The sequence below is a fragment of the Dendroctonus ponderosae genome, unplaced genomic scaffold, assembly GCF_020466585.1.
Source record: "Dendroctonus ponderosae isolate FM_Combo_2020 unplaced genomic scaffold, Dpon_F_20191213v2 Dpon_F_20191213_3, whole genome shotgun sequence".
In the NCBI taxonomy this organism is placed as follows: domain Eukaryota; kingdom Metazoa; phylum Arthropoda; class Insecta; order Coleoptera; family Curculionidae; genus Dendroctonus; species Dendroctonus ponderosae.
In genome coordinates this window covers 7132834-7158127 of record NW_026018508.1, presented here as the reverse complement: position 1 = coordinate 7158127, position 25294 = coordinate 7132834, and the positions used below count along the sequence as shown (strand labels likewise).

At 33.3% G+C, this 25294-nt stretch overlaps 4 protein-coding genes and 1 long non-coding RNA gene across 11 annotated transcripts in view; 3 read left to right on the top strand and 2 right to left on the bottom strand.

Annotated features, from left to right (window-relative positions):
- Positions 1-5179, top strand: part of LOC109534005 (tryptophan--tRNA ligase, mitochondrial) — a gene marked incomplete in the record, with an annotated part of 9313 nt that extends 4134 nt beyond the window's left edge. Inside the window, 2 exon segments of the mRNA XM_019899542.2 lie at positions 4134-4252; positions 4319-5179. Coding sequence (XP_019755101.1) covers positions 4134-4252; positions 4319-4544 — 345 coding nt within the window.
- Positions 2860-9043, bottom strand: LOC125503760. Its single transcript, XR_007281043.1, has 3 exons — positions 8788-9043; positions 3551-3761; positions 2860-3198 (listed from the first exon to the last, which is right to left on the bottom strand). It is a non-coding gene; the product is annotated as an uncharacterized LOC125503760 (long non-coding RNA).
- A 62-nt stretch (positions 9044-9105) lies between these two features.
- Positions 9106-16313, top strand: LOC109534006 (negative elongation factor E). 3 transcript variants are annotated; one of them, XM_019899545.2, is made up of 2 exons: positions 9106-9498; positions 15373-16313. In XM_019899545.2, exon 2 carries the CDS (start codon positions 15386-15388, stop codon positions 16199-16201), a length of 816 nt encoding a protein of 271 aa, XP_019755104.1. In that variant the 5' UTR covers positions 9106-9498; positions 15373-15385; the 3' UTR covers positions 16202-16313. The 3 variants fall into 3 exon arrangements, with proteins under 3 accessions (XP_019755104.1, XP_019755102.1, XP_019755105.1); XM_019899543.2 differs by lacking the exon at positions 9106-9498 and adding an exon at positions 12705-12802; XM_019899546.2 differs by lacking the exon at positions 9106-9498 and adding an exon at positions 14233-14491.
- LOC109534003 lies at positions 10093-17179 on the bottom strand. Of its 3 annotated transcripts, none has more exons than XM_019899540.2 (4): positions 17081-17179; positions 12412-12612; positions 12177-12359; positions 10093-12126 (listed from the first exon to the last, which is right to left on the bottom strand). In XM_019899540.2, exon 4 carries the CDS (start codon positions 12111-12113, stop codon positions 10467-10469), a length of 1647 nt encoding a protein of 548 aa, XP_019755099.2. In that variant the 5' UTR covers positions 12114-12126; positions 12177-12359; positions 12412-12612; positions 17081-17179; the 3' UTR covers positions 10093-10466. The 3 variants fall into 3 exon arrangements, with proteins under 3 accessions (XP_019755099.2, XP_019755098.2, XP_019755100.2); XM_019899539.2 differs by having other exon boundaries at positions 12486-12612; XM_019899541.2 differs by having other exon boundaries at positions 10093-12122; positions 12486-12612.
- Positions 17180-17301: 122 nt separating this feature from the next.
- LOC109534002 (heat shock 70 kDa protein II) lies at positions 17302-25280 on the top strand. 3 transcript variants are annotated; one of them, XM_019899538.2, is made up of 4 exons: positions 17304-17391; positions 17530-17549; positions 19763-19973; positions 23570-25280. In XM_019899538.2, exons 3-4 carry the CDS (start codon positions 19763-19765, stop codon positions 25249-25251), a joined length of 1893 nt encoding a protein of 630 aa, XP_019755097.2. In that variant the 5' UTR covers positions 17304-17391; positions 17530-17549; the 3' UTR covers positions 25252-25280. The 3 variants fall into 3 exon arrangements, with proteins under 3 accessions (XP_019755096.2, XP_019755097.2, XP_048520475.1); XM_048664518.1 differs by having other exon boundaries at positions 17308-17391; positions 17530-17934; XM_019899537.2 differs by lacking the exon at positions 17530-17549 and having other exon boundaries at positions 17302-17391.
- The last annotated feature ends 14 nt before the right edge of the window (positions 25281-25294 follow it).

Genomic DNA, 25294 nt, shown 5'->3' with positions numbered 1-25294 from the left:
CAGTAGCTGTCAAAACTTTCACATTTTTACGAATAACTCGGAAATCGTAAATTTTTCAGGTAAAACGTTTGACACAAACTTAACTTAAATTTTGAAGGTGTTTGTACGACAGTAATATTTTTTGTTAGAGTAAAAGTAACCACCAGCCTAATAGCTTTTTCCAATCTAAGCAAAATATACAGGGTTGCTCATTAGTGCGTCAAAGTGCGATATCTCAGTAAATATGAACTTTACAAGAAAATACGTCCTACGAAAGTTTTTCATGTTTAAAAGGTCCACATTTTAAAATTACTTTCCAATATACGGGGTGTATCATAAACGTGTGGTAGTTACCAACTTTGGTTTTTTAAATGGAACCGCCCCTTTTTTCATTCATTTTCAGATTTGTCGTCAAAATTTAAGTTAAGTTTGTGTCAAACGTTTTACCTGAAAAATTTACGATTTCCGAGTTATTCGTAAAAATGTGAAAGTTTTGACAGCTACTGGGTTCCACAGAAATCGATGCTGTACACTACCCGCTGCGAATTTTGGAAAACAGTTTTCAGCGATTGTGATTTTAAAGAAGACAAATAAATTTGTTACATATAGTATACAGGGTTGCTCATTAGTGCGTCAAAATGCGATATCTCAGTAAATATGAAGTTTATTGTTGATTTTTTAATATTACTGCTGCTAACACTAAAAAAATGAACAAGCAATATATCAAAAATTAGAAGTTAGTTCGGCGATTCTATCGCGCGTTAGCAGGTACTAACATTGCGTTATATTATAAAATAAGGTACCCAAATGTGACTTAAAAACTGTTTCAAGGGGAGATTCGAAGATAGTTAAATCTCGATCTCACACAATCAGCACGCTTGCTATAACTCACGCAGCCGCAAGAATACCTTGTTCAGTGTGTTCTTTATAACGGTTGCACGTTAAACTACTCGAAACGTCGCAAATAAACTCAATAAAAGGCATTTATTACGCTTAAAGTTAAGGGAGACAATAGTCTCCCGTAAAACCGCTTTATTTGCGGGTTATTAAGGTTTGATCTCAATAACTTCAGTCGAGAGTTAAAAGAACCGCTTGGAATAATGTTCCTACATATATTGTAATGCCACCACATAACGCCACCAATAAAATCCTTTTAAACGACAGATATTGAAGCAAATACGCAAAAGAAAGATTAAGATAAAACAGTTACACTGGAATAAAGAGTTTGTGTCCTTAATAACTCTTAAAAAAGTTTTAAACTACATATGGGCTAAAGTTAGCAGAATTCGAAATATTTATTAACCACTATTATTACTACGGGGGTTCGAAAACATTTCTCCATTAAAATATTTTTAATTAAAAAAACTAGAAAAATAAAATTTATTTTATATTTGTATTATTTTTACATGTTTTTACGAGATATGTATGCTGGCAGCGAATCAACACACTTGATGGTAAATTAAAATTATGAGAATATCAAAAAATGCAAATTTCCGATATTATTTTTAAATCCAACTTTAAAACTTTTTTATTTATAATTAAATGCTGAATCAGATGTTTTAGTAAAAAATATACCAATCCATCTAAAAATTGAAGTTGTCTCCCAGCATTAACAGCGCCATCTATAAAAAAGTTGGTATCACCTTCGGGGTTCCTCCGAATAATAATTTGTATAAAACATTTTCTTGTATTTGCCACAATTTATGAGACATTTGAGTGGTTATTTTAAAATGAGTTACCCTACCCTGTATACAAAACCAAATAAAAGTAAAACAGAAACAGTATGAATGATAAAATGTAAAATATACCCTTTTTATATTTTTTGATTTATATAACATGTTCATATAAATAACACGAAAATTTTACTTACTGAAAAACAATAAAATTTGCATTACCGCTGCATAACATGTCTTACATTCAGATTACATGACTTTTAGTACCCACAGGTGCACTTATTAAAAACCATATATCACCGTCAACACAAAACGCAAACAATTGTCTAAACGATTTTCAAACTTCCATAAAAATGCGCAAAAACCGCTTTACAACTTACAGAGAAATGTCCGTAAAAGTCCACAAAAGGCCAGCTGCCCATGTAAATACTACAACTACAACCCTGATTGCCATCTACTACTGCAATATACAATTGCCGTCCGGATCCAGACCACTAAATTTACAGATTTTGTTCAAAAAACACTTAACAATTGACCGGCTAAATTTAATAATCAATAATTAATTTTGAAGAACGACCGAAGTTCTAAATAATCTTGGTCTGGATCACATGCAGCCTGAAATGCGATGGACAACAAAAAAACTGGGATATTCGGATGGATCCTGGCGGCTGAAAGTCCCTGGTACGAATCGTTTGACAAACATAATTTATTTAGTGTAAAATTTTGAAAAAACAGTGCACAATCTAAATTATTAAGCCAGGACCACTAAATAAATCCACAAACCTTAGGCACATTAGTTTGAAGTTTGGCGTATTCAAGACAGTAAAAAGTGTAAATTATATGTATAAGAAAAAAAACTAATTGATATTTTATTTCGTAGATGAGCAAAGGTGTTCACAGCAGAACATCCTTATTTTATTTTTAAGTAGTAAAATTTCGGTTAAAAAAGTCATCGGACGAAAAAATATATTTGCAAAATTGAACAATAATTTTTGAGATCACAAGAACAAGAATTGAGGATGTAATTGACCCAAGAGAGCTGTAAATTATGGGAGCTACTTTCCAAGAGAACAAATAAATGTATTGTTAAAGTTCATAAAAAACTGAGAAAATGTATTATCAAATGGTTCACATGAATTAAAATTTATTTTACTGAAACAAAATTCGAAAATTTTGTAAAAACAAGCCAAAATCCAGCTCGCTCGTCGTTCCTCGTTGCCTCTCGTCGAATAAATATTGCATGCATCAATGTAATAAAACACAAGCCAACAATATTATACTAAAAGTGTTCTACACGGCAACCAGGGGCAAAGTAATATCAGACTTACCGAAAGCTGCTTCGGTTCAAATGGAAAGAAAGAAACATTCTTTTCGTATAATCGGAAAGTATTCCAAGCTCGGGGGTGTGTTTACACTAGATAAAATTATTTTAAATACCTTTGAATATATTTTAAGGCTCTCGCTTTCGACAATCACCTCATCATCAGGACTGTCGTCAACATTCTTGCACAAGTAACATCCCCAGAGTAGCCAACAAAACATGTCACTAAATAATGAAAATAAATATTTTTTAATGGAAAATTTCAAAGAGCAAACTAAACATTTAAAATCGACTGCAAGTGAAATTTAAATTTAAGTTAATATTTAAGTTTTAATTCTTGGGGACGTTTACTTGTGTAACTATGGCTCTGATGTCGAAAGCCCAAATTTAAATAATATTCAAAGATTTAAAAAAACCTTTTAAATTACATACACACATATTACGAAGTTAGTTTCATTAGACATCTGCAATTAGCAAAAGCACGGAAGAGAAATTTAACAAAGCCTTAACAATTAGAGCGGTTTTCGAATAATTGAAATCAGTTTAAGCTGATTTATAGATTAAAAATCATTCTTACCAGCTTTCTGCAAGGTAGAGCCGCCTCCTCAACCATTCCAGTATAGGCATGAATTTACCTCACTTGCACAAAGGGCCCTATTCACTCACTTGTAAGAACATTGCAGTATCACTTTTCCGAAGCTAAATGCTAATATTTCAATAGCCAATATATTTCAATAAGGAACACGATTGGAAAGACACAAAGGATTGACCGTCCATGTTGTTCGTTCCTGCAACAAAGGGAATATTTTGCCAGCGCTTCAGAAAAGCGAATGCGATATTGAGGTTTTTGCCACATTCCGAATAGCACTACAGTACTAACATGATGATATAATCCTTTGACTGAGCATAGATTTATTTTGCTGTTAAATTTAATTCTTTTACTGACAATATAACACGATCAAACTTGTTTGGCTAATCGTAGCATGAAAATAACAGCTCACTCATACAAAGATAAACATCTCCGAACAGGTGCGCAATTTACTTGAATGCTAAATTAAATGCCAGAATTAGTTAACAAAAACCAAAACCATTAGAAAAGCTGGTGACTTTAATAGTTGCGAATGCTCTGTACATTTGGTAAAATGCTTCTCCTTTTATAGGTAACATTCGATGCGGAAAAACGACCGGGTATATCAAATCTTCTAAGTATACATTCTTTTGTAACTGGAAAATCAATTGACACCATATGCAAAGAAGCTGAACATTTGGATACTGGCAGGTGAAACATTATCACTTCTTAAAGCTTCTACGTATCACCCCTTAAAGTAAAAATACTTAATTTCAGGTTCAAATTAGAAGTAGCTGATGCTGTAGTTGCATATGTGAAGCCAATTCAGGATACTATTGCTCAGCATTTGAGCGATAAAAGCTACCTGCTAAATGTATTGGCACAAGGTGCGGAGAAGGCCTCAAACATTGCAAATGACACGCTTAAAGAAGTTCATGAAAAATTGGGAATGGTAGTGAAATCTGCAGATAAGGCACACGTTTCTATTAAAAATGTTAGATAGAAAAATCGTAGCTAGAAATCTAGGATTCACGCAACTAAGATCGATAGAGTACAATTAATTTTGTGTTGCATGTGTTTATTTGTGGAAAACTAAGTGAGCAGGAAAACCCGTATGTTCAATGGGATGTTTAAATGCGTAATATTTCGTTGATGTTATACTATCTGCAAGAATCTGTTAATAAATACCTACACCAAGGATGGTAAAATGTTTAATGATGTTAAGTTTGAGATGTTGAATTTTTTTAAGAAGGTAGTATGTATTCAAGTTTTTCATGTAATGTTAAAAAGCATTTAAACCAAATTTATTTACAAACTCAAGGTACTGTAGAAACATGACCCTATTTTTTTTATAATTCGATGATTTATGTATAGAATCTAGATCTCTATGATGCTTCGCAGTACAATATATTGACCCCTCGGCACCAGAAAGTAAAATAAATGCGCGAGTTCAGCAATAGCGAAGATGGATAAAATATGGGTTTTACCTGTTACAACAGGAGTTCAAATGTTATTTCACACGACAGATTGGACAATATTAAAATGGAAAGATGCCAAGGTGTTGGATTGGTTGCAGTGACACTCTTAGTAGAAAAACTTGGTACATACTAAGTAGTAAATAAACTAATTCTCAAAAAACCTTCTGTTTTCTCAAAAACCATAACAAGAAATTGGGCAACAATGTATTTCACTGGACCAGGAATTCACATATTTCTAAATAACATTACGTAACTACCTACCTAATGCTTTATGGATCAACCAGCAAATGTTAGAGGTGAAACTAAAAAAAACAAACGAGGTAAAAAGCGAGATTATTTTACTGATGGACCTATAAATTCGTCCCTCTCCACTCCATAAGTTTTATTATAGAACTTCACAACATCAAATTTCATTGTTTACAAGAATGTTGGATTGCTGCAAAGCTCCTTTAAAGAGCGATAGATAGAAATAAATATTTATTTACGTGCCTCGCATTTCACTTTTCGCGTTTTATTAATTAAATTAATGAACTACTTTAACTATATTACATACGAGTTTAGGTTACATAATCGTACATTTTGTGGAAGTCTTTATTTTTGGGAGATCTGCAGCGATGTAGCGTTCATCAGCCGCTACAAACACAACTTGATGTTAAAGAAAACATTTCTGGGAAACCTCAAATTATGTTTTGATACCCAGTTTCTTCAAAAGTTCGAGAACACGAAAAATCTACCATAAACACTTTAACGGTTTTTCATGCTTGGTGTTAGTGCATGTTGTTACAAAACTCAAAAGGGGCTTAATCCTTGCTTATAATATTGTCTTCAGCAATCAGCCGTTCTATTTCGCCCACTATCAGTTTTTTGAACAATTCACTTTCTCAGAAGAATCAATTTGCGTGTGATAAATAACGCGTCATCGATTTCGAGCATTTATTAGATAACAGATTTAAACGGATTTAGAGCTTCTCCAAGGAAGGAAAACTTGTGCATTATCAACCTTTATAAAGTCTCTATTTTTGATCGACTTAAATTATTATTTTTTTGTTAGTTAGATATTCAAAATACATATTCTACTAATAAGTATTCCCAGTTTTCTCCAGGAAGCACGTGGATACTACGGAATTTTTATGAAGTCAAATTTCAAAACGGTCAATTTTTATAAAAAATGGAAGCTAATGCTTCAAAATTAATTTTCACTGTTTTGCCATACCGAGTGTGCATAAAAATCAAGTAAACAAAATAACAGTTTGGAATTATATTTTTAACCATCGGTCAAGGCATAGAATATATGTACCCTTATTTAGACAATATTTCATAAAATAATGGCGGCCAATACTTGCTTAGAATCCCGGAAAGTCAATTTTCACCGATTTTCATTGACTTTTTCAATTTTTTACTTACGTAAAATTGACAATATGACAAATGACCAATACCAACATAATTGTATTCCATATTACACTTATTGCAAGAATGAAAGAAAGCATCAACCTTATTAGATTTATTTAAAGTTCTTATTTCGCAAAAATACTTGAATGTTCTTAAACACCCTGTATCTTCTTGAGCAATGACATTTTTTACGGATAAGTTGATAAGTTCTTACGCAAATCCGGATACACTTTATAATTACAAGTTTTAAACAGCAAATAAAGTATCCACAAATACTCATTAATTAACTCATATTAAAAAGTGCGATATTTGCAAAAAATTAGATAAGAAATTCGGCAACGTTGTTCTTCCAAACAATTTGTAACTCGAGCAAGAACGGAAATATGTCTAAAGTCTCTAGAACAGTAATTTGACCACATCAAAATTATGCGGTTTTTACTACATATGAAATGTTGTCTTAAATTATTCTAAAAAAAAAATAGTTAGTATGCTTTATTTTCATTTCAATTTTTCATTATGTGATTAAAAAATCGTCATTTTCTTTTCGAATTCTTAAGTATTCTAATAGGCTACCAATCAAACATGGGACCATTTCAAAATAATACTTATCACCAAAGTTGAAATTCGATTTTCAACTGTTACCTAATATCTTCAAGAAACTTTGGCAAAAAGATTTTTCAATATGTTTCTCGTATTCTCCAAGAAGCCCCTGTAACCCCTTAAAAGAAATAACGCCAACTTTAAATCACCCTGTATATTTTTAGGTGAAAAAGGGCGACAACCGTACATATAGGCAGACATTTTTTGACCAATATGACAAGGTTGTATTTGAGGTTGGTTATTAAATAGTGTTCATAAAAAATTTAAAATGGATAACAATGTACAAGCAATCCCTAACGTTCTACCAACTTTTCATATTTTTGACCTTTGTACATGAAAATGTACCATAAGATTCCGTGATAAATTACGAATGGACATTGAAAAAACTCATAGCAACCCATGAGTCCCTATGAGAGAAATACATATATTTATATAATTGCTATGGACATTCCATTTGAAAAAAAATAGCATTTGAAGTATTGAATTATTCTCAAATAACGAGAATATAAAATGTATAGTTCAATATGATGAAGTTTGTTTGAAGAGAAAATCCTCATTTGCACATGTGAAAGAAAAATATGTTGCCAAATTTATTATGCAGTATTTTTGCAAATGTCTCATTTGTTTGTGGGATTACTTTTCGTCCTTTTTTTATACTTCCTTAATACCTCTTGAGACTATAGCACCAATTGAGAATCACTCTGTATATGCATTAATTTTTAAAATGTATTTCTACGCTACATTTCATATATTTTTCTGTTTGATGGTATTTGAAGAGAAAATCTTCATTTGCAGATGTGAAAGAAAAATATGTTGCCAAATTTATTATGCAGTATTTTTGCAAATGTCTCATTTGTTTGTGGGATTACTTTTCGTCCTTTTTTTATACTTCCTTAATACCTCTTGAGACTATAGCACCAATTGAGAATCACTCTGTATATGCATTAATTTTTAAAATGTATTTCTACGCTACATTTCATATATTTTTCTGTTTGATGGTATTTGAAGAGAAAATCTTCATTTGCAGATGTGAAAGAAAAATATGTTGCCAAATTTATTATGCAGTATTTTTGCAAATGTCTTATTTGTTTGTGGGATTACTTTTTGTGGGTCTTTTTTATACTTCCTTAATACCTCTTGAGGCTATAGCACCAATATCAATCACAATGTATATGCATTAATTTTTAAAATGTATTTCTACGCTACATTTGGTATTTGGTGTGTCCAATCACTCCAATGGAAATATTAACAAGGGCGTTTTAGTGATAAATAAGTTTTTTGGAAATTCATTTTTCACATAAGTTTTTTAATTCTGATTTGCTCGGGCAGATTTATGAAAATGAATGTAGCAAACAATTTTTAAATTTTAATTTTTAAGCCCAATGAATAGTAAAAGCCTTAAAACACATTACCGAAGCGCTACTAAATGTTAAGGTAAAATTTGAATCAAATATCAGAAAAAAAGTGAAAAACTAAAATTTGTAGTACTTCTAATGGAGTAGGTAATTATTTGCCAGAATGTAATGCACATCAGTGTCGGTTTTACTATTTACAATATGAAAAGCAATTTTAAAGAATGTTTTATAAATACTTATATTTAACCGAAATATTATTTAATTCTTATATTTAATGCTATCTAATGACTTTGAATGCAGCCTTTTACTGATGATGGTTTAAAAACCGAAACCTGAATAATTGAAGCAACTGAAACGATTTTCGTACTTTTTCCATTAAATATATTTGATACAAAAAGCGTAGTTAAAATAATTGTCAACTTACCTTTTTCTGGTAATTCGCATTTTGGGTCATTTTTTGCACATAATAAGCACTTTATATTAATATGAAAACTCTAGCTATTTCAGTATAATAACAGTTAAGTTGTGTTGTGCATTTTTCTAGCAGTAAATATAAATTAATTAAACAAATATAGAGATACTATATAAACCTTTGTTGTCGTCTTGTCGTTTGTCAGTCATGTAATATAAAGGAAAAATCTAGAAGTTTCCAACCATTTGTAAGCGTATTTGACGGAAATAGCAACATTGTTAGTGGTTTTGACTAAATTTCATCCAATGACGTTGTTCAACTGCATTGACATTCAAAGAAAATTTGTCAATTCTTAATAGGTTGTGAAATCTCTACATAAATTTGCAAACATTTTAGTGCAAAAGTAGTGTTTAATATAAAAGTTAGGGCTGTGAAGTGAGCAGATGTGCAGACAAAACAGTAATAGAAATTGCAACTCGGGTTGTAATTGTGAGTGTAATTCTCCTCCGAACTCCGAATTTGTTGAGTATGAGACAAACTGCCGGAGCCGCCAAACCTTGTAGTAATTCGTACATTCGCACCAATAAGTGAATCTGCAATGTGTGCATGCGCGACGGTCTAACGTTAGTTTCGTGACCAATTGGAATGGATGATTTTTAAACTCAGACGCTCCCGTCTCCTTGAAATCCTGTTTATACTTCGTTCCAGTTCTTCCAGAAAGAGGTAAGTTTATTGACCATTTCACACGCTTCAAGATAAAGACGAAACATCTAACTGACACAGTTACACTTAGATAAAAATAGCAAAAAACTTTTAATTAGAATTCGGAAAATCGTCGGTCTCATACTGTACTATGCCATTGTCTCCATATAAATGTGTACAGTTAAACCTTGTAAAATCAAATCATATAGACCTATGCATGTACAAACATGTTTTTCGATTTATATTTGCATTAATTTTCAATAATTAATTTGTATGATCTTTGTAACTAACTGCAGCCAATTAACTAGCAAAATAAGAAAAATTAAAAAGGCTTACCGTGACCTGTTTATTTAAATAAAATCTACATTTTTCTGATTTATATATTTAACATATAAAATGTTACTATGTAGCAACTCATGACACTTAAGTTACAGTTTAAGAATTAATATATACAAATCGACAGCATAATAACGCCGCAAGCTACAATTTAATAATATTAGTTAGTGAAGGACCTGCAACATGTCAACATTTCACAGTATCGAAGGGATAATGCAAGGGTCAAAAATGGATAATTATATTAACTATAACATGAATGGAAATCAAAATGAAATAATATTGAAGTTTTGCTCGTTTTATTAAATGTCGTCATGCAGATTTGAAGTATAACCCTCTAGACCCAAAAAATACAATTTCAATTAGCTTCTCGTTTCGAATACGACAGGCAGACTCATAGACACGTTTTGCTACCCATTATACTGTGTGAATAATGATGAATATTCGCAAACATTTGAATAGCCGGAACTAAATATCTTCAAACTTAAAATAAAACATAGTTAACTATATTTTTTATAATTATGATAACAGGATAGCATGCAAACTTACTTTTAAGCAAACCCTTAAAACCTTAAAGTAAATTTATACATCTGTATAAAACAGCTCTAACTCAAGATGTTATAAACATTTTTCAAATCTTCCAAAGTATCAACAAGTTAATTATCTATTTTTTCACCGGACAGGTGCCGGAATAAAATGTCAGGTTTCACAAATCGTAAATTATATCTTACTGCCGTTAGTTTCATCGAGAAAGGAATCTTACTATCGTCCGTTACAGGATGAACCATATTATTTGCTTCGCTAACTTGTGGTAGGTTCAGAGTACCCCACTGCTTCTCATTAACAACCAGTAACGGTTTTGCATTATCAATTTTGTTTTCGAACTCTTTTAAGTTATCAATTACTGTGAATTGTTCGGGATATTGAGTTTCCACATAGTTTTCCATAACTTCCTCTGGTATGTCGCAGTGATTAACCAATATATAGCACGGTGTTATATCATATAATGATTGAAAATATTTTATCTTCTCTTCGCCTCCCATATTTTCAACCTTTTTTGGCCTTCCTCGTTTACCTTTAACTATCGGTGTACATTTAATTGCTTCCTCCCCTGAATATTTCACCGGGCTAGGTTTACCTGGCATCTTATGAACTGGAAGTGGATATTTCCTGGGTCTACCTGGCCCGCGCTTTTTCACGAAGGTTGAGTCATTACTTTTTGCATTATTAAGAACTACAACTTTTCGTGTCAGTAGCAAGCCATCATTTGATAGGCTACTATCTGTATCTGATGTTTCGGTTTCTGCATTTCTTCTGCGACCATTACTTTTTTCTCTTGATTGGTCATAGTATAATTTTCTCTTTCTGCCTCTTTTCCCTTTGTTGTTTGCAAATTCTTTAAATTCGATATTGTAGCTGGATGATATTTTTCGCTTTATTAAAGCTATTGAACTTTCAAGGCTTGCGATAGTAAACTTCAAATTTGCTGCACAATCTAGTCCTCTACGTTGCTCTGCTTTATAAAATCCTAATCTGTCATACATAGAAAACCCATCAAGATCTCGTTTCACTCCTTTACGCAACCGCCAACAGAAAAATTTTGAATCACACAGAGGATTGTATTCTGGAGTTTTTGGTTGCTTCTTGAAGGAAGAATCCAGGTCAGCCAGGCATGACTGTAAATCCAGCTGTGCGTTAGGACCCGAAATGATTTCGGAAGGCTTTTGTATTAATAACGGCCCAATTCCGGGAACATTCAGAGATATTGGACCTTTCGCATTTGCAAATATGGGTACAACTTCCTTTGGTATAACCAAGTATCTCTTTGGAGTGGTCCCTTTAGAATCTTCTTGTAAAGCTATAGTATTTGAATTTTGGATTAAAGATGATGGTATCTTGTATGGTGAGACTTCTCTAACAGTAAATGGTGAATTGGTATTACAGATTAAAGGTCGATTAGATGGCAAGTTCACTTGATTATTTTCGGTTTGAGCTTTATTGCTAGCTTTCTTACTTTGAACTGCAATTGGGTCGACGGAATCCTCAATTATAGTAATAGCGTTATCGTCATCTTCATCGTCACCTTCATCAGATTCCAAAAATATCGCTTCTATCTGAGGGTTCTCCTCCTGAATGTGGCGCAGGGTTTCCATGACCGAATTTCTGGAGTCCCAATCTATATGGCGCATTTTCCTACCTGCAGCATTAGTTCGCTTTCCGTTTTGATTATCAGGCCTAAAACTATCTTCGAACAGATCTGTGCTGTTGGTGTGTTCTATCCGCACTACTTCGGACTCGTCCATTTTTGTTGTCTGCCTAGAACAAATTTTAATTTACCTAATGTCACCTATTTAATCTAAACTCACCTATCGAAACCACTGAAAAGAGATTTTACTAATTATTCTCTAGAACAGACGCCAAACCATCCTGTTTGTAAATACTAAAATGTTTGGCTAAAAAATTGCCTCCAAGCGGCGTTGGACAATTTTGACAATTGACATTGTCGCCAAAACTCGTGAGAAGAAGTGAATCCAGCTAGTTACTCATTGCTGAAAAAGTTGCTGTTTTATTTATAAACCTAAATGGTTTGTAATATTTTACACAAATCCCAAAATGTTTTCGGAAATCGACGCCATAATTACTCGGTTTTACACGTTTATTACTTGCATACTTACGAGGTTCTTCTTCTTCCTTAATGGTATTGCTGCTAGGCAGCATTTGGGGGACTTACGAGGTTTGGCAATATTCTACAAACCTGACATTTAAACCTTTTTGTTTTTCCCTCTTTTTCTGTTTGTACAACTGCAACGATGATCAATATTGAATGATATTAAACTTATAAATTAATAAATAATAATAATAATAAATAAAGCTGATTAAATTATGTATAATAATCATTATGTGATGCACGAAGAAGAAGATGAAAAAGAGGTTATGCTTATGCTGTCTGTCTACGAGTGTTTATAAACAAATACTTGTGCAAATACTGCCAGTAAGTGATAATAAGTAAATATGTTAGTTAAGTTTTTGTGGCATTTGGGAACAAGTTAGCTGGTGCTTTGTAAACTCTTTGCGTTGAACATTCCCTTTGCGAGATTAATTCATACATGTGGTTTTATAGGGAATGTAATTGTAGTCTTAAGAATAGTAGTTTTGGTGTAATGTAGCTTATATTTCCGATATCTAACTCAAGTGTTGGTCAATACCTAGGTCTGCCCCTTTCGGATTACGATTATAAATGAATACCTACTCACATTAGAGGTTATCAGTTTTCAAGCACTTTTAGTAACATTTTTAGTTCACAGAATAGTGGAGCCAAACATTCAATTCAAATTTGATAAAATATGTGCCATTCAAAAAGAGTTTTTTTTTAATAACCATGAGACTATTGGTCTGCCACAAATGAAGCTTACATTGTTGCATTATACGTAAAAATAGTGCTTTGGAAACGTTTCCACAGAAATTTAAAAAAAAATCACACAAAAAAATGTTAGATAATTTTTCCAAAATCAGAGTATTTTCAGATCTCTGAAACGGTTAAATACAGTGTATTAAGTGTATACAATCCCGTAAGCACATGATCAAAAGGGTACTGCAACATTCTTTGGATCAAAAGAAGACGATCTGAGCTAACTTTTATTAACAAAAAATGTCTGGCCCCTCTGATACTGATTTGGTATTTGGTATTTGGTATTTGGAGGTCTTCATTTGTTTGTCTGGAATTTGTTCGTATGTAAGATTCATATTTTGATGAAACAATCGGAACTTGTTTTGGACAAGTGGTGAATTATTGAGGGTCGAGGTACAAAAACTACCAGAACTTTTTATTTGGTAGATGGAATCAACTCATTTTTTTTTTTGGTTGATGCACTAATCATTTATTCACAATATTATGCTGTCTGTAAAATCTTGTAGCATTAATTGTTTTTGCACAAAAAAATATGTCTGTTTTCTTGCCACTTAACAATGTTAGACATTCTTTCACGCAAGTTGTCGTCGCAAAACCCTAATTCTTTGACCATGTCGGTCACTTCTTTATTAGAAAAGGTCATTTGTAACGAATTTGTGATATTGATTGAGAATTAATTTCTCAATCGTATCATGATATTTGCAGTTAATCTCTAACATTGTTAAGTGGCAAGAAAACAGAAATATTTTTTTTCGCAAAAACTATGAATGCTATAAGATTTTACAAAGAGCGCGAAATTGTGCATACATGATTAGTGCATGAACCGAAAAAAATTGAGTTGATTTCATCTACCCAATAAAAAGTTCTGGTAGTTTTTGTACCACGACACTGAAGAATTGACCACTTGTCCAAAACTGCTGAACTCAATTGTTTCATCAAAATATGAGTCTAACATAAGAACAAATTCACAGAGCGAGTTTCACTAAAATACACCGTACCATTCTCCCGACATTTAAAAAAGATCATTTTTCTGAAGAACTTTGACCATTAACATAGGAGTCAGAGATGTTTTCTTAATAACAGTTAGGTCACATCCTCTTCTTTTGATGCAAAGAATATCTCAGCATCCTTTTGATCATGTGCTTACGGGACACCCTGTATATTGATATACGGTTTCCGCCATTAATTTTGTCGTAAAAATCGAGACTAGGAAACCGATGCCAGTTTTACCCCATCTGCTATTATTTTATTTGTGAGAGGAATAAGTACAAGGTTTGTATGAGTTTTATAGGTTCTTGAATGTTAAGCCACATGTGCAGGAAGTGTGCCAATATTGAAAATAATCGGTGAATAAGCAAAGAAAATATTAAATAAGAATTATTTTAAAATCTGAAATTTTGTAACTACCATTAAATTGGTTTTCTTAAAGTATTGAAGGCGTGGAGGTCCGTTATTTTTTAGATTTGTGAAAACTGCCATGTGAACTTGAGACATTAAGTTGTCATGTAGAATCATCTTTTTTACTTTTTGTCGTATAATTTCCGAACACCCAGCATATACATCTGCCCATATACAAATGTCTACATACGAAGTAACGTGCATAGTAACAAAAAAATGCCACATAATAAATTTTCTTGCGTTTCTTCTTAGAAATCAATAAGAGTCCGTTAGGCACACTCATACTTTAATAAAAAACTGATACGAAAATATTCGCTAGTGGGCACTAGGCTTCAGATTTATTCGTAAAGCTGTAAAAAAATCTAGTCAGCAAATGAAGAGTTGTCTTAAATCAATAACATGTTTAAAAATGAAATAAAGTACATACCATGAAATATGGATGGTTTAGAGCTACAAGAAAAAGCTCTAATTAGTAAATAGAGATATTTTAAAAAGTGACTTGGCTGGCGTATGCTAAACAATGTTTCGGGGATTCCGTGCGTCTTTATGTCGAAGATTTGACCGATTTAGCTTTTCCGAAGGCGAACTTTGTACATGTTCGACATTGTTATTGAAAATTAAGAATTAACCAGAATATGGTGTAACGCAACTAAAATATATACTATATGTAACAAATTTATTTGTCTTCTTTAAAATCACAATTATAATTTGTATATTTGGATGCTCATTTATTTATATTATTCTGTTTGTTTCAGGATAGTGTAGAAGATGGTGTACATCCATTTTCCTGCCAATTTTACTGAAGAAGAATTGATGCTTCAAGCGAAATATGCGAAATTAAAAAAGAAGAAAAAGGCACTAACAGCTCTTAAAGCCCCCAAACCTGAACCAGAACGCCCGGTAGCACCAAAGAGACCAGCAGAGGCAAGAGACGCCAGGGAAGTGGCAAAGAAATTGATTAAATCGGGAGCAATTTCGGCAATAACGAAGCAACAAAAACTACCTGAACATGGGTTTAAACGGCCGAGAGGATTGGAAAGAAAGTTAATATCAGAGAAGACAGTGAGTGGATATCAACCTTTCTCGGCAATTCAAATGGAAGATGGACCCGACAATCCCGAAAATAAGCCACCTAGAATAAAGAATCTCTATGATAATTTTGAAAATGTAAGGGAAAGGGACGAGCGTAGCGTAATTGAAAAACCCAAGGATAAAGTGGAGAAACCTCGTACTGGCAACACGATTTACGTGTCTGGATATAAAATAACCGACGAATTTCTTAAGAAGCACTTCTCTACTATGGGGAATATTATCAACATTTCAATGGAAATCGAGAAAAATAGAGGATTTGTGACTTTTGATAAAACGGACGCTGCGGACAGGGCCATTTCGGAAATGGATGGGAGTATGGTGTCAGGAATTCAACTTCAAGTTTCTTTGGCCAGGCGACAACCGCAAATTGAACCAATTAATGAGTCGACGTCATCAGTTGCTTGGACCACTCTAGCTTCAACTAATTCACAGAAAGGAAACCATAAAGACAAGCGAGATCTGGTTTCATACGAAGACATATTTGATGAATAAACAATATTACCACTTTATGTACTAAGTACTGAGTATTTTTCGTACTTTGTATCGTTGTAAAAAATTATATTTAAAACAGTAATTACTTAATTAATATAATTAAGACCAAAAATTATTTTTTTTAATTCACGTTATTAAAATCAACCATGGAAAATTATTATTAATTTTACCAAAAAAAAATTCTTCATAAAAAGTTCTGCTTGGCCCAAAACCAAAAATGCAACGATCAGATTATCTTTTTTCAGGCGTATGTAAGGTATAGCAGAAAATATGGATTTTGGTCATGAATAAAGTAGACCCGAGCCTAATTTTTTACAATATCGAAAACTGTTATTAAGAAAAGTTGATCAGAACTAAAAACTACGTTCAAATATCAAATTTAAATAATATTTTCTGACAAACCTCGTAAAATGGTTGATTTTCTTGGGAATTGGGTTTGGGCGCGCAGTGGTGAAGAAAAACAAAATCTTTTTTAGCTACCAAGCTTTCGGCAATTTATTGTCGCCTTCCTCAGGACTGGACAACTTATTACATAAATTTCAATCAGATGCGTTATGAAATAAAAGGGCATGAAAATTAAAAACTACAATTGCGAAGTACTTACTGCTAATTGTTTGACCATAAGAAGGCTGGGAACCCTCCAGAATACCTACTCCATAATTTTTTGTACAGCTTGATGAAATATTTAATATTTTAGTCGCATTGTCCAGACCGAATTACCAAGAAAATCAACTATCTTGCAATTATTAGATATCGGTTAAGAAATTGGAACTTAAACCTCGTAAACGACTGAATAAATGTAACATAAAGAGTAACTTTTTTACAACATACTAACCTAATCTTTAATTTCTTTATATATCTTTTTTTAAATATACTTACCAATCAATCGGGAAAAGTACGTAGTGTAATACCGGCATAACAACAGCAGCAGCACAAATTTAGTGCCGTCCAGTACTTTTCGCCAGTAAACCAGTCAGGTGTAAACGTAGCTAAAACGTAGCTAAACGGGACAGCAAGTGTAAATCCCCGACATACCCACTAAGCACTATCTTATCTTAAATATGATAACACATGCATTATGTACTTACAGACACAGATTACAGACAACCTCTGTGATCTGTGCTTACAGATGCAAATAATCATTTTTTGTCGCGACAGTTTGCTTATATAGTATAGTGCTTTTAGTCCAGGTAAGAATAAATCCAATTTCCTTTCATAAATGTGTGCCGATTTGCTTTTCTAAGCCATACTCTCGGCGTTTTCTGTAACCGCAGATATTTATGGCTTATATAGATACTGATAAAACAATGTATTAAATTATGTTTTAGAACACAAGCTGATAAGACCTGTGAGTGAGCAAACTTCATTCATCCAAATCAAAGTAATCAGGCCTTTGAAATAACTGAAGCAAATATGCTCGATAATAGACTCAAAATATTTATTGTGATTATAGAAGGAACCGTGGTGTTTTGTTTTTCGATGCATATATATGTTATTATAATTTCAAAGAGTGTAATTTGGTTCCTGCACTGGTGGCCACATTCAATGAAATGTCAATCTTGATAAGTCGAGTTGGTAGACCTGAACTAAAATATGAAAACAGATTGCATGTTCTAGTAATGAACAATAAGCACGGTCGTTGCATTGTATTGTGGGATAAGATATCCTATTGGGCTTTTCCTCCAATTGTTGTACGGCTTATGTTACCTTAATTTATGGTAAATGGATTTAAGGTAAATTGCTAATTAAGTTAACCTAGCTACCTGCTGCCTCCGTGAACTACGTGAATCTGGTCGGCAAGCTTTGGAAGATTTGAAATGCTTAAAGCGTCTTGGCTAGTTTCAGTTGTTAAATTTCTGGCAAGTTTGTTAACTAAAAAAATGGCATTACGTGTTTTTTATAGTCTATAAATCTGTTTATAATCTAATAAAAGTAGGGCTACGTTGAGAGGAAAACCACATGAGTACCGTATACTCATTGGCCCGCAGCCGTGATGAAGAAATATTTCTAGTTAAGATTAGTTAGAAAAGTTGGAATTTATAATACAGGGTGATTCAAAATTGGCGTCATTCCTCTGTAGGTGTTGTCTGGCGCTGTTATAGGAGTACAGAAAAAATAGTAAAAGAAATTAATTGTTATTAAAAACTGAGAAATTTGCAAAAAACTATATCAGAAATACGGCAGTAATGTTTTTCAAGGTAATCTGCCTAATTGACATTGCGCAAATACCTGTTGTTTCGTAATTATTTAAAACTCCGGTAACCATCGAATTATACAGAGTGACAATAAGATAGACAAGGACAAACGGTAAATTCAACAAGATTCGTTGACTGCGCAACGTACTTTCGACATGTCAACCTGTTCTCATAACCTCGAATTCTGCGGGGTTTGGTGTTTACATAAATAATCCATACAACACCAAACATTTGAATGTTTAACTGCAAACAAGCTAGTGCCTGTGTAATCTCCTTATTATCCACTCTTATCAAGCAGCTTCCCGTACTCAGTTAATTAACTCGTGCACTTTCTACCAGCATGTCTGTAACAGTTTAACTTAACTCATTAAATAAACGAGCGGAAGCCCTGGCAGAACTTCTATTCTCAAAATTAATTTTTATTATTTCTTCTTTTTTGCGGATGGAAAATTTCCTTATAATGAAACATGTGCAAGTTAAGCTAAAAAAAAAGTTTAAACCCACACTGACACTTGACGGCGACTTGTCGATGTGACGATTTTTCCTAATCTGTCAGAGGTAGCCATAGAAATGGCAATCTGCGATACTTTCGAACGGCTTAATATCTCAATCATTCAACAGCAAACGCAAAGAAAATTGAAACGCTTGAAGATGGGTATAGGACATGCTATACGAAATTTACTACAAAGTTTTGGCAGGATCGAAAAATTACATAAAAGTAGTAGGATGCCATTTAAAAATTAAAAGTGTGATGTAAAATCTTGTCTATGAAACACCCTGTATAATGTAATGATAGTCAGCAAGATATCCCCTTAAAAATCAAAGTTGACGTGTTCGAGTGTTTGTTTAAATAAATCTACCAGGAGAGTCATAAATAGGGTTGCGACCTTTTCGTTGGCCCACCCTGTATAATAGTGTGTAGTCTGTGGGCCGGACGTCCTTTGGATGCGTTTTTGTGCGAACTGGGTGCGACAGATTTCGCATATATGGGTATCGCCCACTGGCAGTTTTTTATCGTACGTTCTGGTCATGTGTTATGTATCAAATAAGAACATTTATACAGGATAATTAAATAATAATCAGCGTAATTATACAACTGTTAATAAGAATGCACGATTTTCTCTGGAAAAATAGTTATTTTGTGAGAAGACGATTTTCCAAAGTAACAGTACACCTAATATCAACCGAGAAACATAGTACGCAACAAGCAGCAATAATGTCAACTTTATATAATTTAGTATTTAGTCGGCCTCATCATTATAACTGCTTTTGATATAAGAATGTTATGATAGGTAATCAAATGATTCTGCACGTAGCAGACATAAAAGGGAGTTGTACTTTTTTACATACAGACTTTGGTTTTCAGATGGCCCAGACTCAAGCCATAGGAATAGACTTAGGCACTAGTTCTTGTGTGATCGCTGTTTACAGAAATGGATCATACGAAGTTATTCCAAATAAGAATGGAGAGAGTTCGACGCCATCTGTTGTGTTTTATGATCCGGTTAGCTTCGCTGCTTTGGTTGGAACTGTTGCTGTTCACTGCGACACTAAAAATTCTGACAATCGCCTTTTTGGTTAGTATCTTATCATCATCATCATCATCATCATCATGCAACAGCTATTCGATCCATTGTTGGATATAAGTCTCCTGAAGTTGCTTCCACATTATGCGGGCCTCAGCGTTTCGGACCATAGTTTTCCTGCAGTTTTGTCGATGTCGTTTTTCCATCTGGCTCTTAGTCTGCCTTTATTTCTTTTGCCGTGTCGTCGCCTCCATACAGTCACTTTTTTGTTCATCTGTTGTCCTGGATTCTTGTTATGTGCCCCTCCTATCGCCACTATGCGTCTTGCTACGTCGTCCACCTTTGTTTTCTGCTTTATATGTTCGTTTCTTATTCAGGCTTGTAGTCTCACTTCAAGCATAGCCATTTTTCTTTGACACAGTTTAATCTTTTCCATTTTTTTCTTTATGGTCCATGTTTCGAATGAATATGTTAGGATTGGTAGCACGCATTGATTGCATATCTTTGTCTTAAAAAAAGTTTGGGAGAGATCGTATCTCCCTGTATAATTATTAATTATTTCTTCCACCGTTCTTTCGTTATATTGTTTCACATCGTGTCTTCTCTTCTGATTTGTTTGCTTATTACTTTCAGATATTCGTCTGTCGTATTCAGTTTTTCGTTATTTCTCCTCCGCATTAGTTTCTTAGTCTCTTCTGTTATCTTACCCAGTGCTTATTTCTTTGGTGCAACTTCAAGGATTTTCTTAGCAGTTTTTATCACTTTATCTGTTATGTAATGGTTTAGTGTATACTATCTGTTCCTTGAATCGTAAGATCATTTTCTAGTGATGTATCAAGGTTGATTCTGTAAGTTTCTTCGTGTTCTCTTAGTTCACTGAGCTTTATCGCTTTGTTTTCATTAATTGTTAATTTTCTTCTTTCAAATTTTTTATTTATTGTCATCTTTGCTATCAGCATTCGATGGTCTCTAGTTTGCACCTTATTCAGTACAGGTACGTTTGCTATTATGTATTTCCTGTTTGTGATTATGAAGTCTATTTAATGTTTTGTTTTTTTTGTCGGGGCAATGCCAAGTTCATTTACGGTACGGTTTCTTATAGAAGAAAGTATTCATTATTTTCAGTTGGTTAGTATCTAGTTGTTGAAATTCATTTACCACAAGATAATTTAACCGACTTAATTGTCTCCCTGTTTTCGGTACATTCAATGCACAAAAAATTATATAGACCCTCCCTACTCAGTTATTGGCCCGTAAGAGACGCCACCGAAAATCTGTTTTTATGAAATTACTTTTAAATTACTATTAAGGCTAACGTTAAAAGGTCTAATTTAATATATATTTTTTTTAATTATGGGTACTAAGTAGTTGAAACAGAGTATGTGAATTGCATTTTGCTGTTTGAATTTACCGGGGACCGACCAGCTTGTATTTTCAACACCCTGTATCGTAATAGCATCTGAAAAACATTTTTGGATAGCTTGAAGCTTAAACTAAAAAACTCGTACTCTGGTTTGACATCGATAAAATGAACCGTTTCCCAACAGGATATCTTTTCAATCATGAAAGTTTACCTATTTTTGCGAAAATCATTTTTTAGGCCGATTCACAATATTGCCAATTTTGAAAACAGAAGTCTCATCAGTCTCGATATATTTACCCCAACAAATATTTATTTGAATTGAATTTTGCACGACGGGGCACCTCCTCATTTTAGAGCCCATCTAAAGATTCTAAACAATGTTTTTTCAAATCAGTGGTGAGAGAGTAGAACCTGTGACTTGGCCTCCCCGTTTCCCGACTTAAATTCATTAGATTTTTATGCCTGGGGCCACCTGAAAAACTTGGTTTATTCCACTCCTGTTGAAATTCGGGAGGAACTGCTGCAAATAATTATGTTTCATTCCGATGAATAAGAGATCATGCTGGGATTTTGTGGCGCGTTGAACAATCTTTATTTCTGAATAGGAGCCCACGTTGAACCTAGTTACACAATTTTTAAACAAACTTTAATTGAATTAAATCTAAAATAGCAGTTAAAGTATGTAAAAACAAGAATACGTTTTTCAGCTTCAAGGTAGCTAAAAATTATTTTCTTATGTAATGGGTGTTAAAATATGCGCATTAATGTGACTAAGCCGGTCGGTCCTAGGCGAACTCAAAAATGAGTTTCAATAACACTATTCTACGGGGCCTTAATAGTATCTACTATATTAAAAAATTAGCAAATTATACCTGACTAAAAGTTATTTTATAAAAACCGATTTTCAGCGGCGTCTCTTAGGAGCCTATATCGTGGTGAAGAGGGTCTGTAGAAAATGTTGATTTTTTCAAATTGAAAAAAGTGCATAATGTTGGTGAAAGTTTGTCTAATTTGGTCCTTTAGTTCAGTGGGGGGAATGATCGTTTTGTATTGTTTAATAAAACATTGAGATGTTCAGGGTGGGCAAAATTGGTCATTTTCATGGGTTACTTTGAAAACCGTAACAGCTACCAGGAAGCTTGATTTTTGAGACAAAAGTCGTTTTTAATTTTTGTTTTGTTGATTTGTTTACTAGATGGTAAAGCTGAAAAATTGCTGATTTCAACTTTATTTTTAGCTCCTTTATTACCAGAATTCTTTATAAAGTGTAAATGCATTTTTAATAGATAATTATGTATGACGTCTCAAAAACCTTATCAGATAAACTTGTGTTGTTGTGATTGTATGTTTTGATACGATTAGATAGCTCTAGGTACTCTTCCCGAGTTCAACCATATTTGATGCATAGGTATAAGTAGCTCTTGAAATTATTAAATAAAGTAAGTTTTTCAAATGTTTTGCTCTCCCAAAAAGAAAGGTTTTTTCCTCAAGGATTAATGAATGCTTAACTCTTTATAAATCATACTTTTTGTACAACATATATTTTAATTGTAAATTGGTGTTTGTAGTTTGCATGAATTTTAAATCTGAGGATGGCGCTGTTGTCTCGCCGAAACGTTATGAAATAAACAATATAAAAAATGTTATTGTGTGTTACCCAGGAAGGAAAGGAATATTATAACAAGTGCACTCAGACAGGAAAATAAATTTAAAGAAATTATTAAATAAATTTGTTTTTTATTTAAAATTATGCTGTGCCAAAGCGTTCAGAATAACTACCTCTTAGAACAGAAGTAAGCTACTTATGTAATTGGAAGATTGCACATGATTTGCGAGTAATAGTCTCATTTTAGTTGTAGGAAATATTCGTACGAAGAAAAGACAAAATTAACAGGAAAAGGCATACTGTTACCAGATTTTATAAAAAAATATGGTTACGCAGAGAGAAAAGTTATACAACTAAATTGGACAAAACATTTTCATTTCAAAGAGCATTTAGAGCTGAAGTGAAATAGACAATTTTAATGACAAAGTAATTATAAATTTGCAAAAACATTAGTAAACATAGTTTTAATACACTACGAAATACGCAAACAACGCGGAAAAAACACTTTGGCCATCACGTCATCTTACCTGAAAATAACATCCGCAAGGGTTAGCAAAATATTAACTGAAAATCTGATCTCATTGATTGACAAAATTTCAAATTTTAAACTTTTCAAATGCAATTTTATTTTTTAATTATAATAATAACTATATTTACAAGTAACTCGTTATGTTTCAGATATAAAAAGAATTATTGGACGGACGTATGAAGATGTCTACGTGCAACAATTAATCAATTCGCCAGAATACCCATATAAAATTGTTCGAGGCGATAACGGGGCTGCTGAAATTGAACTGGAGCATAATGGAGAATCTGTGCGAATAACACTGATCAGAGTAGTTTCCGATATATTGAAATATTTGAAAGATTCCGCTACAGAGTATTTAAAAAGCGATGTTACAGAGGCAGTTATTTCCGTACCAGCGTCTTTTAGCAACGCGCAAAGGAAAGCAACGTTAACTGCAGCAGAAGCCGCTGGGTTGAAAGTGCTCAGACTTATTTCCGAACCGCTGGCAACTGCTGTTTATTATGCTGAAGATAAATATTCTACCGCAGCATCTCCCCAGAGCTATAATGTTCTAGTTTTTGATTTTGGAGCAGGCACTTTTGACGTCTCAATTATTGAAATTAGTGGAACTTCATTTTGTGTGAAATGTGTTGAAGGAGATTGTTTTCTTGGCGGCAGAGATTTTGATCGAATTCTTGTAAATGCGGCTAAGTCAGGTTTCACTACCCACTTTACCAGGCCTGATAAAATTGTACGAGAAATTGATGAGGCGTGTGTACACTTGAAACATGCGCTTTCACAAAATCAATTTCATTCCATTCATGTAAATATCATAACGGAAGACCCAGATTCTTCCATAATCAGAATGGATAGGGAAAAGTTTGAAGAACTAACCGAACATTTGTTTGCCAGGGCTGAAAAACTCATGCAAAAGTGTCTTGATGAAGCACACATGACCAAAGATGATATTAGAGATGTTATTCTAGTTGGTGGCACTACTCGCATTCCAAAAATTCGAAATATGTTGACGTCATTTTTTGGTAAAAGCAAAATTCGTACAGCCTTAAACCTTGAAGCAGCCGTAGCTTTTGGTGCAAGCATTCAAGCAGGAGTGGTTCAAAAATGTGCCATAAAATTCGCCACTTACCAGTTAACAGAAGTGTCTCCATTTTCTTTAGGTTTGGGTGCTGTTGGTGACTTAACCGAAACGTTTATTGTGAAAAATTCTCCTTTTCCAGTAAGATCCCCAGGTAATCTTATTCAAACGATTTTAACAAAAGAAAAGTCATGTAGATTGCGGATTTTTGAAGGCCAACGAACAGACTGCCGTTTTAATAATTTATTAGCTGAATTCAAAGTATCTGAACTACCCGGAGCGACAGCCCAGGATGTAGTAGCATTTCAAGTAGTTTTCTCAATAAATAATAATGGAATTCTGGAGATCGAGGCCCATGAAATGCCCACAGAACAACACTATAAGTTAAACGTTTCAATAGGGGAATTTCAGCTATGTAGTTTTGAGGTATCACATGCAATAAAAAGTGAGGGCGAAATCAAGGCACTGGACAGAGCTTTTGAGATGTGCATCCGCCTGAGAGATCGGCTAAGAAATATTTGTATCGAGATTTTTCAGGACATTATGGAACTGCAATCGAAAAAAGAATCAACTGTCGATAGTACATGTATTCAAGATGTTTGTGATACGATAGAATTGATTTTTGAAAATAATAATTCGAACAACTGTAACGTACAACTTGAACGTTTTGTAACAGCGTGTGATGTCTTTCATAGACTTGTTGCACAATATATCGAGAACGCTCTTGATGAAAACCCTGACATTCAGCTACATTGACATACCATTAATATATTTTTTATTTGTAATACATTTTTTTCTT